This window comes from Tupaia chinensis, unplaced genomic scaffold (assembly GCF_000334495.1).
Source record: "Tupaia chinensis unplaced genomic scaffold, TupChi_1.0 Scaffold000529_1, whole genome shotgun sequence".
NCBI lineage: Eukaryota > Metazoa > Chordata > Mammalia > Scandentia > Tupaiidae > Tupaia > Tupaia belangeri.
The window spans coordinates 429,543-445,827 of NW_006160042.1; the positions used below are offsets into that span (position 1 = coordinate 429,543).

A 16,285-nucleotide genomic window follows, 5' to 3' on the forward strand; every position below is an offset into this window, starting at 1 on the left:
GGGCTGACGCGGGCGCAGCTGTAGCCGCGCACCGGTTTTTCTTCCACTTTTGCAAGGGCGAGGTCAACCCCAAACTGCCGGTAAGAGCTTCATGTCTTCAGCGCTCGGACACCCGCATAGATTCCCGGCCCCCGGTGTCCCGGAACTGGGTCTTCTGGTACACTCGACCCCCCGATCGGTCTCTCAGATACCTGCTGCCCGGTCTCCCGGCGCTGGCCCTGAGCGTCAGGCGTCGCGGCCTGGGTTCCCTAACTCCTGACCTGTCCTATTTCCTCCTCCGCTGCTCCACCTGCCCCTCATCTCCTCTGTCGTCCTCTTTTGGTCTTCCTTAGCAAGTTCTCCTCCGACAACTGTGCCCTCAGTTCTCTTCACCTTGTCTCCTTCCCAGATGACCTCCCCCGCCCCCATACTCATTTCCCTGTTGGTTCTCACCTTCCTCTATCTCCATTTCCACTTTTCACCAGATCCTCCCCCGTCCCCATCCTCAGGGGAGCAAAACAGCGGATTGCTGAGGATTGTTCCTATTCGGTTGTCTCTAAAGAAGAGAAGATGGGGGGAAAAAAAAGGGTTGGAAGGTAACAGTGGGCAAGAGAGGGAAACTTTGCTCTTCGATGGTTTCCTGGGTTTTGTGAAAGTGAAAACAGCAGTGCACTAATGACTTGCAGTCCCTATCACTGTGTAAGGAAATGGCTTTAGGAAGAAGGCAGGATGTGCTGTTTGAACTTATTTTATTCTGGTTGTCATTCTGCTACTGTCTTTAGTTACCACCTCCCTTATCTGCCCCTCCCCCATTCTCTCCTCTTAAGAAAAAAATCCAGGACAGAATGTTGGGGACTGCTTCCTGTGCCATGAAACTGGTTTCCATCGGTTTCTGCCAGACTATTTGCCCCTAGAGGGATAGTGCTTTGGTTGTGAAGAAAACGCTTCTGCAGCATAGGAGCCAGGGCCAGCACCCCAAACCCAGAAGCTGGGTATAGATACAGCTGGGAGACCCTATGTTAAATCCTACCCAGCTGTCTTTATAGAACTAGTTAACGGTGGTTCTCTTCCTTACAAGTGTGCAGGTTCAGTCTTAATAGAGGGTGGCTGTGTAACTCATTTCTATATTTACAGCCTGAGATACAATCTAGGAGAAAACACTAAAGTACATATATCTGATTTCTTAGAAGCACACTTGGAGCCCAGTACATAACCACCTAAAGGGTATTTCATAGCTTTTTTCACCCAAAAGTTGTGTTTTTCAGCCTTTCACAGACTTTTCTTTCCTGTTTGCCTCACCCCCAACTTCACAGTCATAGTTTCCTCTAAATGTTACTTTGTTTTGCGGGCTGATTTTTGCTGTGTGTTTACGTGCTTTTTGCCTCATTTCAGGCCTGGGAAGAGCAGGTTCCTTGTTTTATTCCAGCAGACATCGGATCCTTTAGCACTCTCTAACCACAGAGAAGGAGTCTGGAATTCAGACAGTGTGTGTGACCAGTGATAGGTTGAATGTGATGCATTGTTGAGCACTGTGGCTTTCGATTTTTCGGTCTTTAAAAGTTGCTGTTTACTGTTTTGCCTTTAAAAGTGAGACGACCAGGTAGTGGAAGACTTAGGGCCAGGTAGTGGCTTAGTGGTAATTTAACTGGGTCCACATTTGAAAGGTTCTGAGTTTATATCCTTACGCCTTCCTAATCATGCCAAGTGCACGGTGGTGGTTGAGACTGCTGACCGATTGTGGCATGAAGACTCTTTTGGGGATGCCGCTCTCCTGCTCTCTGTCTCATGGAAAGGAAGAAATGAACATACAAAAAAAGTGAGAAGACTTGGTCTAGGTTTCAACAACTTATATCTTTTCTTTTTATCAATTTAAGTCTTGCCTCCAAAGGTATTATTCGAAAGCCTTTTTAGGTGGAGAAGTCTTTGAGCCTTTTATTTGTCATGCTTAGTTTGTAAATTGAGGCGTCACACAATTGAATATAACCAAATGTACCCTACATACATACAAGGTTCTCTGCTGGATGTCTCAGAGATGATATGGAGGACTGTGTTCCTTGCCTTTAAGGACCTTTCAGGTTTTTTTGGGTGAAGCCAATACAAACATGGGAAAAAACATAAAGGAATGAAGATGGATAATATATGCTTTAGAATTCAGTGAAAGGGGAATATGGTAGGATTGGTGCAGTCTGGGAAGGTGTAATAGACAAAATGGGATTTAGATTGAGTTTTTGAAAAATAGGTAGAATTCAGATTGAGAAGTCTGGTTCCATAGCCTAGTGATTAAGGGAGCCAGATCCCATGAGACTGACCGCAGTGATTCAGACCCGGTCCCCAGCAGCTTGAAAAACACAGTGTGTGCATGCACATGTGCCTAAAACCCCAAAAGGGGGTTAGCCAGGTGGTAGGTATAGTGGTTAAGGTGACTGGATCCCACATGCCGACTGTGGTGTTTGAGTCACCGACAAGGCAGCTTGAAAAATATGCCTGGTGCAGGTGTGTGAATGCCTAAAATCCCGAGAAAATGGAGAAGAGACTGTAGCATAGTCATTTTCCTGGGCGGGGAGCTGGGGGTGCTATCTCACCTTTCTCTCTCTCTCTTGTCTCTGGTGAGCATGTGTACCTTATAGCAAATTTTAAAAAAGAAAGAAAAAAATCCCTGAAATTCACATCCCATCTCTCTTTGGAATTAAAAAAAAAAGAGTTCTGGTTGAGAATACGAAAGACTGAGATAGAAAAAGGAAGAAGGGTAGGTTGAGGAAGGAAGAAACATTTAGTAAATCATTATTTGTCTTTTTTTTGGGGGGAGGGGGGAGTGGCATACTGTGAGGCACAGGTGCTAGTCAAAGAGAGACAAAGGGGGAGAGGGCGAGAAAGTGAGAAAGCACCTCCCAGGGGGATGACTATATTGCATTCCCTTCTCCAGTCACTGCTTGGGGTTTTGGGCATGTACACACATGTGCCTGGTTTTTTTTTTTTTTTTTTTTTTTTTTTTTTTTTAATACAGGGACTTTTGTTTTGGACTTTTGCTATAGGGTGTGTGTGCTTGTCAGAGAGAGAGAATGCAAGAAATCACCCACCCACCCCCGGGGGGCAGGGGGATAGTCACTCCACAATCCCTTCTCCATTCTCCTCTCAGGATCTATGGCATGCACACGTGCTTGGCCTGAGTTTTAGGCTGCTGGTCCAGAACTCAAAACTGCAGTCAACTATATGGGAGTTCAGCAAACATAACCATTACACCATCTACTGGTTCCTGGCAGGTTTTTTAAACTGCTGGGTCCAGGACTTAAATTGGGCAGTCAGACATGTGGGATCCAGCTGCCACCTGACTGGCCCATGTTTGTCTTTCTTTTTTCTTAAAATTTTTTTTTTGCTATAGAATGTTTGTGCTTGTAGGAGAGAGACAGTCAGATAGGGAGAGGGCAAGTAAGAAATTCTCCGCAAGGGAGAATGGCCACAGTGCAATTGCTTCTCTTGCAGTCCCCTCCTGGGATTTTGGGCAGGCATGCACACACACCTGGCATGATTTTCTTTTCCTTTTCTTTGGGGGTGGGGGTTGGCCTTGGGGCATTTATTCTTATGGGAGTAGGAGGAGTGGGGGTAGTGGTAGACACACAGACAGAAAGGGAAAGTGAGAAATCATCTCCCAGTGGGGATGGCTATGCCACAGTTCCTTCTCCATTCTCCTCCTGGGTCCTTGGGCATTCATGCACATGCTCCTGGTGTGATTTTCAGGCCACAAGGTCTAGGACTTGAATTGAGGGTGGCCATGTTGTAGTCTGGTGATGTAACTGCTACGGCATTGGCTGGCTCCCATACTTGGCGTGATTTTCAATCTGCCAGGTCCAGAACTCAAATAGAGGTCAGTCATATGGGAGGGAGTCCAGTGCCTTCAACATTGTGCAACCTGCTGGCCTCCGTTTGTCTTTTTATAATTATAATTGGCAAGTAAAATTATATATACACTTGTATGTATGGTGTACAATATTATGTTTTTATATATGTATACATTGTGGAATGGCTTTTTTAAAAAAAAGAATTATTTACTGAATTTTATTTATTATGATGATTATTATTTAATTTGACCAGAGAGAGGGAGAGTGAAAAAGCAAGCCACCAGGTCTGGGACTCAAACCTTGGTCAGCCATGTGGAAGTACAGCTCCTTAATCACCATGCCACCTGCTGGCCCCCGGAATGGCTCCTCTTTAAAAGCGTTTTTTATTGAGATATAGTTAAATTCACCATTTTAATCACTGTAAATTGTAAAGTGGTTTTTAGTATTTTAAAAATATACTATTACGGCCCCAAAAAGAAACCCTGTAATCTGTTAAGCACCATTTTCCTGTCCCTTCTCTTACCAATCTTCCTTGCCTCTAGTTACCACTATTCTACTCTTTTCTTCTATGAGGTCAATTTTTTAAGCTTACATATATGAGTGAAAATCTGAAGAATTTGTCTTTCTGTGCTTAGCTTATTTCACTTATTCCTCTAACCTTGTCTGTCTTACCTTGAATGACAGGATTTCATTCTCTTTTTTTTTTTTTTTAAAGAATTATTTATTTAATTTCATTTGTTATTATTATTTTTTCTAATTTGACCAGAGAGAAAGGGAAAGTGAGAAAGCAAGCCGCCAGGTCCAGGACTCGAACTGTGGCTGGCTGTGTGGGAATCCAGCACCCTCAACCACCATACCACCTGCTGGCCCCCAGGATTTCATTCTTTTGAATGGCTGAATAGTGTTCTACTGTAAATATATACCACATTTTCTTTGTCTATTATTTGTTAATGGATACTTAGATTGATTACATATTCTTGCTATTGTAAATAGGGCTGTAATAAACATGGGAGTACAACTATCTCCACATCACACTGATTTCCTTTCCCTTTGATATACACGCAGTAATGGGATTACTGGAACACAGGTAGTTCTATTGATATTTTTAGTTTTTTGAGGAACCTCTATATTGTTTTCCATAATGGCTGTACTAGTTTACATTCCCATCAGCGATGTCTAAGACTTCTCCATTCTCCAAATAAGTCAAGCTCTTTAACGTATGTATTACCTCATACTATTTTATGGTCAGAACACTTGAAATCTATCTTGGCAGTTGTCAAATATACTATATTTATGTATATATGTAATTTATATATACATATATGTATAATTTTATATATATATGTGTGTGTGTGTGTGTATAATTTTTTAAGAGGTTTTTGCCTTAGAGCATGTGCGTTCCTCTGGAGGGAGAGAGATAGAGACAGTGAGAAATCACCCCCCGGAGGGTATGGCCACATGGCAATCCATTCTCCTCCTGGAATATTGAGCATGGGTCCACATGTGCCCAGCGTGATTCTCAAGCCATCTGCTGCTGCTGGCCCCACAACATATTGTTATTAACTATAGTTACCATGGTATATGGTAGTAAGTCATTTATGCATTTTTAGGAAAAGGCATGGTGAGGTCAAGGTTATTGTTCTTATTGTATATAAGCTGGTGAGTTTCATTTTGTTACATAGCTTTTTTTTTTTTTTTTTCTTAGAATAATTTTATTTAGGGACCGGCAGATGGTGTGGTTAGGGGTGCTAGACTCCCACATTGCTGACCATGGTTCAAGTCCTAGACCTGGGCTTGCTCTCTCTCTCTCTCTCTCTCTCTCTCTCTGTCTTGCTCTGGTCAAATTGAAAATAACTATAATGATAAAGGAAATAATTTTTAAAAAAGAATAATTTTATTTAACTTTATTTATTTATTTATTTATTTTAATTTGACCAGAGAAGGACAGAGACAGAGCAAAAGTGAGAGTGAGAGAGAGAGGGAAAGTGAGAAAGCAAACCCTAGGTCTGGGACTCGAACCGCAGTTGGCCATGTGGGAGTCCAATGCCCTCAACCACTGTGCCACCTGCTGGCCCCTGCATGGCTATTTCTGTATCCTCAATCCCAAACAGTTATTTGAAAGTGTTTTGTGTGCTGGCCTCCTGGCAAAGTGGTTAAATGTTCTGTATGGAAAGCCAGATTCCACATAGTTGACACAATTTGAGTCCCAGCCCCTGTGGCTTGAAAAGTACATTGGGTGTGCTTTTGTGGAATGGAGAAATAGAGGAAGAGAGATTGTAGTATGACCATGCCCCATTAAAGGATTCTAATCTCTCTCTCTCCCCTCTCTTTCTCTCTGGTGAATGCATGGCAGTAAAAAAGAAAAAAAGAAAAGAAAGGAAAATGCTTGTAAGAATGACCAGGTCAGCAAATGGCTGGTTTAGTACAAATCTGTCTCTGCTACTGAAAAACCACCCAAACACTGATAAGTCAGTAATGTTATTTGTGTGTATAAACACACACACAGATATGATAACACTGAAACATTATGGGGGGAGCCAGTGCCTCAGTGATTGAATAAGCTGTATCCCACTTGACTGATCGCAAGGTTCAAGTTCTGGATACAGTGGCTTGCAAACTCTGTCTCGATCTGATGAGCACATGTGCCTTCTGGCAAACTTTTGTAAAAAAGTTTTTCTTAACTTGTTAAAGAGTGCATTGTGCTCACCAGAGAGAGGAAACACTCCTTGTCCTCCGCGCCCCCCCCCCCCACTAGTCCTCCTGTCAGGATTTTGGGCAGGATTTGAATCAATGAGTAGGACTCAACCACAGTTGCCATATAGGATCTGGTTGCCTTAATTGCTGAGCTACAGGCCAGCCTGAGTTTGTTTGTTTGTTTTCATATATATATATAATTTTTCATATAAATGCATGATTATCTTACTAATTATCCAGCATACTGCCTGCAGTGTTTCTTGAGCTGAATGGCTGTTATGGGGAACCTGAGTGTCTTTATGAGGATTGCCAGATTCAGTTTACCATTAGTAAAGTTTCAGTCTTGACTGAATTTGCATCTCAATAGGATCTGTTATTGGCATAGTTGGATTCTAACAACCATTGCCACTAAGTGTTGTTCTCCCTGAATCCCAGAGGCTGCTGTAATGAGTTATCTCCTTTTCTTAAAATTATTTTATTTAACTTTATTTATTCATTCATTTATTTATTTCAATTTGACCAGAGGTGTGTGGGGGGGAGAGAGAGAGAGAAAGGGCGCACATGCGCTTGTGAGCACAAGCTGCCAGGTCTGGGACTTGAACCGCAGTCAGCCACGTGGGAGTCCAGCACCCTTAACCACCAAGCCATCTGCCAGCCCTGAGTTATCTCCTTTTAATGAGCTATTCCTAGGTATCTTCACTCATGCAGTAGGATCCCTGTTTCATCTCTTGTGCATTTATTCACTACATAGCAGAGCCATAACTGTGTTCACAGGTACTGTTGCAGGATGACGGGTTAGCTTACCACAATGAATTGGCTCGTTGGAAAAGTCATGACTTTTTTTTAATGCAAAATTGCATCATGACGGTTCCCACGACCCAGTAATGTTGAGATTGCCTTTGGTGATGTCCAGGTTCTTGGTGTTTCAGAAAAGGAATTGAACAAAACATGCCAGTAGTGAAAGCAAAGGGTAGTTTACTAAGTAAAAACTGAAGTATAGTTTTGAAAGGTAGGAGTAGTCCTGAGCAGAGAGGCAAAGAGGGCTCAAGGGTCCTAGCAGTTGCATTCTGTGAGGTTTATAATTTTTTACTCTAGGTCATGTCAGTTGATCATTGTCTGGGCCCACTGATTGTTTTTATCTCATTGGCTTGATCAAATGTGGCTGGGCCCACTCATTTCATATCATTGGTTCTATCAAATGTATCTGGGCCCACTGATTCATCTCATTGGCTTGATCTAATGTGGCTTAATCAGCTAGATATCCCCCAAAATCTCCTGCCTACATTACCTTAGGTTGGAAATTTTCTGCCCTGATTTTCCTATCCAGACACATAGGCAGCCTCTCTAGTCCTCTACCTGTCTCCATTTTCTAGCTTTCTTCCTGCCTCAATACTGTTGATTCGTTGGAAAGTCATGATGCTTTTTTGCATAGAAAACTGGAAAAATGTCATGACTTTTCTGACAACTCAGTAGGTTACAAGGTTTTACAACTCTTATGTTTTTTCCCCAATCTCTAGAATATAGCATTTGAATCAGTCTGAAGTGTGTGCAGGCAACAGCAGTAATTTACTGGGTTCAGCCCTGAAACTATCCTTAAGTATTTGCTTATTGTTTTTCTTTTCAGTCCTAACACTATGAAGGATTCGTGAGCTTGGCCAACTTTCTTTTTTTTTTAAGAATTTTAAAATTTAACTTTATTTACTTATCCATTTATTTTATTTTAATTTGACCAGAGAGGGACAGAGAGAGAGAAAGTGAGGAAGCAAGCTGCCAGGGCTGGGACTCCAACCGCGGTCAGCCATGTGAGAGTCCAGCACCACCATGCCACCTGCTGGCCCCATGAGCTTGGCCAGCCTTAGCCACCATGCCATCTGCTGGCCCTATGACTTTGGCCAACTTTAATGTATATATTAGAGCAATTTTTTTGGGGGGGGGGTGAGGTTTTCTCCTCTCGGCATCTTGGGCATGCACGCACACATGTCTGGCGTGAGTTTAAGCCACTAGGTCTGAGACTCAAACTGTGATTGACTGCATGGGAGTCCAGCGACATAGCCATTATGTCAACTGCTGGTCCTGAGAAATAGTTTCAGTTATAACTTCTGAGAGAGATTGGAGTATGCCTAACACTATGTAGTTTAAGCCACATATAGGCCAAATTTCATTTGGTGAACTAATACTTCTCACTGCTCAGCCTGATGTATCCATCTTAGTTTTGTGTGTCTTTGGTGTGGCTCTTCCCAGGTAAAAGGACAAAAGTTTCATTTAAATAGAAGATATTGGGACCAGCAGTTAGTGTAATTAATGGCTATGTCGCTGAACTCCCATGTAGTCGACCGCGGTTCGAGCCCTGGACTGGTGACTTAAACTCACACCGGGCACGTGTGTGTGCGTGCCCAAAATCCCAAGAGGAGAATGGAGGAGAAGGGATTGCGGCATGGCCATCCCCCCTGGGGGGTGATTTCTTGCTTTCTGTCTCTCTGTCTTTTTGGTGAGTACGCGCGCCCTATAGCAAAAACCTCTCCAAAAAAAAAAAAAGAAGATATTAAGACATGATGCAAGATCATGAAGGGAATTTAAAAGAGAATATATTCAGTAGTATTATTGTCTATTAGGCTTCAAAAGGGTCTCTATTCTAAGTAAATAATGATTTAGGGTTTCCTTTTATTAAGTGTTTTCCTATTTACAGTAAAGTAATTTTAGTAAAATTTAGCACATACTGTATTTAGATTTTATATATATATTTTTTTAATTAATTTCTTTTTTATAGGTTTTCTCCATAGGGTGTGTATACTCACTGGAGAGACAGTGAAAAGTAATGTGAGAAATTCCCTCCCTCCCAGGAGGGGATGGCCACACCACAATCTCTTATCCTCCATTTTTCTTCTGGGATTTTGGGCACCCACTCACACGCACCTGGTGTGAGTTTTAAGCCATCAGATCCCAGACTTGAAACGTGATTGGACGTGTGGGAGTCCAGCACCTTAACTACTACACCACCTGCTGGCCCCTAAATTTGGATTTTAAAGTAAAGATTTTGATTATATGATCTGAAGCCCTAGGATTTTGAGTTTATATATATATAATTAGGTAAAATGGTGTTGTGTAGTTTTTTGGTCATCAAATGGTAGAAATACTTAAAGTAACATTAAATTATTATTTTTGAAACCTGGCAAAAACTCCTCACCTGACTGTCCTGTTGAGAAACAATATGAAGCCCAGAGTAGTGGAACTATTATGCTACATTGCAGAATGACCAGCTATTACACCATAGAGGGCTGTCATGGAATGTAAAGGTAACATTCATCCTCACACACCACCACCACCACCTCTTTTCCTCATTAGTCCAGGCCAAGGAATATATATATATATTTTAAAAATTTACTTATTTTTTAAAGAATTACTTATTTAATTCCATTTGCTATTATTATTTTTTAATTTTACCAAACAGAGAGAAAGGGAAAGCGAGAAAGCAAGCCGCCAGGTCTGGGACTCAAACCAGGGTTGGCCATGTGGGAATCCAGCACCTCTAGTCACCATGCCACATGCTGGTCCCAGGCCAGCGAATATTTATAAGATTAAATCTGGTAGAATCATCATTAGATATATATGTAATATATATTTATCTGTTTTGTGTTTTTAATTTTATCAATGGCTCCTGGTTTACAACTCCTGTAATCCTCGTAATTTCCTAAATGACTAGAGAACTAGTGTAGTTTTAAAAATTAATATTTGGCCTTTTGTCCCTGTTTGCTGGAATTGCCTCTGGAATTCTTCTGTTGTGTATAGCAAGCCCCTTTTAACCACACCTGAGTTTATGTTAATTTTTGGAAGGTCCCTAGATAACCACTGGACAGGGGCTTGTTGATAAGGGAACCAGTGTGCTCAGGGGCTTGTTGCCCTGGCAACCAGTATGCTCAGGGGTTTGGAATTCAGGCCCACCTCCCACTCCTGGGGAAGGAAAAGTTATGATGATCACCAGTTCTCTATTAAACACTGACACCTTCATAAAACCCATAGCTGAACAAATACAGAGTTTCCCGAATAGTGGTGCATCTGCCCAGAATGGGTCTGAAGCTCTGCATCCCTTCCTGCATAACCTTGTGTGTGCATCTCTTCATCTATATCATTTTAACATCCTTTATAATAAACTGATAAATGTAAGTAAAGTGTTTCCCTGAGTTTGGTGAGTCGCTCTAGCAAATGATCCAATCCAAGGAGAGTATTGTGGGAACCCATTTGATAGCCATTCAGAAGCACAAGTAAAATACCTGGGGCCTGAAGTTGGGATCAGCCTTGTGAGACTGAGCCTTAACTCTGTGGGCTCTAACATTACCTTCAGGTAGAGAGAGTGAGAATTTAATTAGATAACACCTAGCTGCTGTCTGTTGCAGAATTGATTGCTCGTTTGATGTGCTTAAGGAAGAAACTTTCATCTGTCTGGTGTTAAAAGTGTTTTCTTAAGAGTATAGAGGGAAAAACTGAGCCTTTTTTCCTATTCTAGGTGACATAAATCAAATGCAGAGTAACCTACTTTTGGTATTGATGAAACTAGAGTGGTTCTTAAGTGTTCTATGGAGTCTAATTAATGACTGCCAGTATATTGCTCACCTCTGAGGCTCTGCCTGAAGGAACTAGTAGGCATTCCCTGCCCCCCATCTCCTTGTTGCATCACCTTTGAGCTAGTAAAATGTCATCCTTATCAATAAGTGATGGTGTCTTATTTGGCTCTTTACCTGCTACTAGGTAAGGATTATCACTTACTTTAAGGATTAGTCATTGTGCTGTTGTCTGACCCTAGTGCAGGAAAGTGTACTAACCACTCCATCGATACCAGTAGCTAAAAAGTAGATTTCTTAAAGACTTTTTTTTTAAGAGGTTTTTGCTATAGGGCGCGTGCCATTGCCAGACAGGCAGTGAGAGACAGAGATAGAAAGCGAGAAATCACTCCCCAGGGGGGGATGGCCACGCTGCAATCCCTTCTCCTCCACTCTCCTCTTGGGATCTTGGGCACACACGCACACGCGCCCGGCGTGAGTTTTTAAGCCACCGGGTCTGGGATGTTAACCGGGGTCGACTACATGAGAGTCTAGCAACATAGCCATTACGCCAACTGCTGACCCCATTTCTTTTTTTTTGGAGAAGTTTTTTTCACTATAGAGGGCGTGCGCTCGCCAGACAGACAGAGAGAGACATAGAGACAGAAAGCGAGAAATCACCCCCCAGGGGGGATGGTCATGCCGCTATCCCTTCTCCTCCATTCTCCTCTCAAGATCTTGGGCACCACGCACACGCGCCTAGCGTGAGTTTTAAGCCACCGGGTCCGGGACGCGATCCACAGTCGACTACGTGGGAGTCCAGCGACATAGCCATTATGCTACCTGCTGGTTCCCGTGGCCCCATTTCTTAAAGAGTTTTTGACTCTTAAAACTGTTAGCTTACTGGGACCAGCAGGTAGCATAATGGCTACATTGCTGGACTCCCATGTAGTTGACTGCAGTTCGAGTCCTGGACCCAGCAGCTTAAAGTCATGCCTGCGTGTGTGCATGCATGCCCAAGATCCCCAGAGGAGAATGGAAGAGAAGGAATTGCGGCATAGCCATCCCCCCTGGGGGGTGATTTCTCGCTTTCTGTCTGGCTAGTGCATGCGCCCTATAGCAAAAAATGTCTTGAGAACAGACAAAACTGTAAGCTTACTGACCTTGCCCTTTTTTTTGGCCATAGATTACACATCACCTGAAACAGAGAGGGAAAGTGAGAAATCATCTCCCAAGAGGAATGGCCACACTGCTGTCCTTTCTCCCCTTCTCCTTTCAGGATTTTGGGCATACATGCACACGTGCCCAGCATGATTTTCAAGCTACCAAGGTCTGGGGCTCAAATCGTGGTCGGTCACATGGGAGTTAATGCCTTAACCACACTACCTGCTGGCCCCTGACCTAAGTTGCTTGTTCTTAGATTCCAGAGAGGTTGTCTTAAGTGGTAAGTGTTGTTGAAGTGGGTGAAGCAACTGAGAGATTTTATCCAGGTATGGAAGGTTTTAATTATTAGATTACCAGGGCTAGCTGCATAGTTTAGCACTTGAAGGAGCTGGATTTCACATGGCCAACCATGGTTCTAATCCTGTCTCTTGTGGCTTGAAAAGCACACCCAGGTATGTGTGTGTGAATGTGTCCCAGATCCCTACAAGGTGGAGAATGAAGAAGGAAAGGATCCAGCTTCCCTAACCACCATACCACTGGCTGCCTGTATTGGTAGTTATATATATACATGTGTGTGTGTGTATATATATATATATAATTTTTTTTTTTCTGAGAGAGGTTTTTTGTTTTTGTTTTGTTTTGTTTTGAGAGGTTTTTGCTATAGGGCGTGTGTGCTCGCCCGAAAGACAGAGACAGAGAGATAGAAAGCAAGAAATCACCCCCCATGGGGATGGCCACACAATCCCTATTTTCCTCTCAGGATCTTGGTCATGCACGCACACAGGCCCGGCATGAGTTTTAAGCCACTGGGTCCGGGACTCAAACCGCAGTCGACTATATGGGAGTCCAGCGACATAGCCATTACACCAACTGCTGGGTTTTTACCTTAAGGTGTATGCGGTTGCCAAAAAGTTTTTACCTTAAGGTGGGTGCAGTTGCCAGAAAGAGAGAGAGAAAGTAAGAAATCACCTCCTGGGGGTGGGTGGCCCTTCTGTAATCTCCTCTCCTCCATTCTCTTCTCAGGATTTTGGGCACACATGCACATGTGTGCAACGTGATTTTCAAACCTTCAGGTCTGGGACTCAAAACTGTGGGGTCGACCATATGAGATCCATCTGTCTTAACCTCCACATCACCTGCTGGCCCAAAGCTCCTTTTTTATAATTAAAAAAAATTTGCTAGAGGTACCAGCAGTCAGCGTAATGGCGATGTCGCAGAACTCCCATGTAGTCGACCGCGGTTCGTGTCCTGGACCTGGCGGCTTAAACTCATGCCAGGTACATGTGCATGCGTGCCCAAGATTCCGAGAGGAGAATGGAGGAGAAGGGACTGCGGCTTGGCCATCCCCCTTGGGGTGGGTGATTTCTCGCTTTCTATCTCTCTGTCTCTCTCTGTCTTTATGGCGAGCACACGTGCCCTATAGCAAAAAACCTCTCCCCCCCAAAAAAAATTTGCTAGAGGGCACATGTGCTTGCAGGGGGCTGGGGGGAGAGACATGAAACGTGAGAAAACACCTTTTGTGGAGGTCGGTAGTACTGCAGTCCGTTCTCCATTTCTCTTTTTGGGATTTTGGAAATATACACACATGTGCCTGGTATGTTTTCAAGCTGCTGGGTCCAGCCATGCGTTCAGCCAAGTGGGATCCAGTTGCCTTATCCATTATGCTACTGGATGGCCCCTAACTTTTTTTTTAAAGAATTATTTTTATTTTAACTTTATTTATTTTAACTTGACTAAAGAGGGACAGAGTGAGAGAAAGAAAGAGAGGGAAAGTGAGAAAATAAGTCACCAGGTCTGGAACTTGAACTGTGGTTTGCCATGTGGGAGTCCAGTGCCCTTAACTACCATGCCAGCTGCCAGCCCTGACCCCTAGCTCTTTTTTTTTTTTTTTAAGTGGTTTTTGCTATAGGGTGTGTGTGCTTGCCAGAAAGACAGAGACAGAGAAATAGAAAGTGAACAATCACCCCGCAGGGGAGTTGGGCACGCATGCACATGCACCCAGTGTGAGTTTAAGCCACCGGGTCCAGGACTCAAACAGCGGAGGGTTACATGGGAGTTGAGTGACATAGCCATTACACTAACTGCTGCTCCTGACCCCTAGCTCTTTTTTTTTTTTTTTTAATTTTTAGTCTTGTAACCTCACTTCCAAGATGACGAAAAAAAGAAGGAACAATGGCTGTGCCAAAAAGGGCTGCACCCTCATGTGCAGCCTATTCACTGCATGAACCATGCCCAATGCGTACCCAAGGACAAGGCTATTAAGTTCCTCACCTGAAACGTAGTAGAGGCTGCAGCTGTCAGGGACATCTCCAAAGCAAGCTCCTTCTATGCCTACGTGTTCCCCAAGCTGTATGTGAGGCTACATTACTGTGTGAGTTGCGCCATTCATAGCAGCGTAGTCAGGAACCCATCTTGTGAAGCTCGGAAGGACCAGGCACCCCTACCCCAATTTAGACCTGAGGGTACTGCCCCTCGCCCTCCATCAAAGCCTATGTAAGAAGCTGATTCTTTAAGAACTGAAGAACTGTCTGTCCTCTGGTAAAAATAAAATGCTGATTATAAACAAACAAAAAAAAGTTTTTATAAGATTTTTGCCATAGGGTGCATGTGCTCATGGAGAGAGACAAAGTGAGAAATCACCCCTGGGAGAATGGCCACGCCACAATCCCTTCTCCTCTCTAGATTTTGGGCATGCACACACATGTGCCTTACGTGTTTTTCAAGCCGCCAGGTCCTATAGGCTGCTTGTGTTCACTGGAACATCAGAGGTGGGGGGTGGAGAATGAGAAATCACTCTCCAGGAGGGATGGTCACTCCACAATCCCTTCTCCATTCTCCTCTTGGGATTTTGCGTATGCACGCACATGCGCCCAGCTTGATTTTCAAGCCACTGAGTTTGTGATTCAAACCAGACATGTGGGATCCAGCTGCCCTAACCTCCACACTGCCTGCTGGCCCGCCCAAACTCAGTTTTAATTTTGGTTTTCTGTGAACTATTTGAAGTCTTCCCATATGTATTGGGGAAATCTGTGGGACTCTTTCAGTATAAAGAAGAAAAAAAATTTGAAACTCACTACAGTGAAATTCCTTATAGGTTTTTTTTTTTTTTTTTTTTTGGTAGGGGAAGTACCAACTGGATACTAACATTTTGTGTTCCTTTATGTTCAGTTGACTTTTTATGACCTTTTCTTTCATGGGAGGTTGCTAAGTTCTTTCAGGCAGTCAGCATATAAGAAGAGGGAAGGTGTGAGTTGCTTCTTTTTCTCTATAGTCAGTTTAGAAGGGCTTAAGAATAGAGCTTAGGTGGTGTGGTGGTTAAGGGTGCTGAACTTTTACATGGCTGACCATGGTTCTAGTACTGGACCTGGTGGCTTGCTTTCTCATTTCTCTCTCTCTCTTTCTGCCCTTCTCTGGTCAAATTAAAATAAAATAAATAAATGGACAGATAAAGTTAAGTAAAATAATAATGAAAAAAAAAAGAATAGAAGCCTGTGGATGCTGGTTTCTGTTTTGTCTCTCTGCAACTTATAATGAGCAGTAAAGAGGGTCCAGCAGGTGGCAGAGTGATTTCTGGACTCCCATGTGGCCATCCGTGGTTTGAGTCCCATACCTGGTGGCTGGAAACTCATGCTGGGCATGTGTGCATGCATTCCCAAAATCCTGAGATGAGAGTGGAGGAGAAGGGATTGCAGTGTGGCCACCTCCCAAGGGGGCTGATTTCTCACTTTCTGTCTCTTCTGTGAACGCACATACCCTATAGAAAAATTTCTTAAAAAAAATAAATAAAAAATAAGGTCCGCTACTCTTATTGGTTTAATGGTTATGTCATTGGACTTTCACGTAGTCAACTGCAGTTCAAGTCCCAGACCCAGCAGCTTAAACTCACGCCAGGTACATGCACATGCTTGCCCAAAATCTTGAGAGGAGAATGAAAGAGAAGGGATTGTGATGTGGCCATCGCCCCTCGGGGGTGATTTTTTGTATCCTGTCTGTCTCTCCAGCGAGTGCACACTCCCTATAGCAAAAATTCTCTCTCAAAAAAAAAAAAAAAAAAGTAGATGGGACCAGCAGGTGGCG

At 43.3% G+C, this 16,285-nt stretch overlaps 2 protein-coding genes across 2 annotated transcripts in view; one reads left to right on the plus strand and one right to left on the minus strand.

Moving 5' to 3' along the window:
• POLR3C (RNA polymerase III subunit C) overlaps nucleotides 1–780 on the minus strand; it is a 25,224-nt gene extending 24,444 nt beyond the window's left edge. The window contains exon 1 of the mRNA XM_014591091.2: nucleotides 433–780. Coding sequence (XP_014446577.1) covers nucleotides 433–448 — 16 coding nt within the window. The 5' untranslated portion in view covers nucleotides 449–780. The remainder of the gene's footprint in view (nucleotides 1–432) is intronic.
• RNF115 (ring finger protein 115) overlaps nucleotides 1–16,285 on the plus strand; it is a 118,104-nt gene continuing 101,819 nt past the window's right edge. Inside the window, exon 1 of the mRNA XM_006157140.3 lies at nucleotides 1–80. The gene's annotated coding sequence lies outside the window, so the exon portion shown is untranslated. The remainder of the gene's footprint in view (nucleotides 81–16,285) is intronic.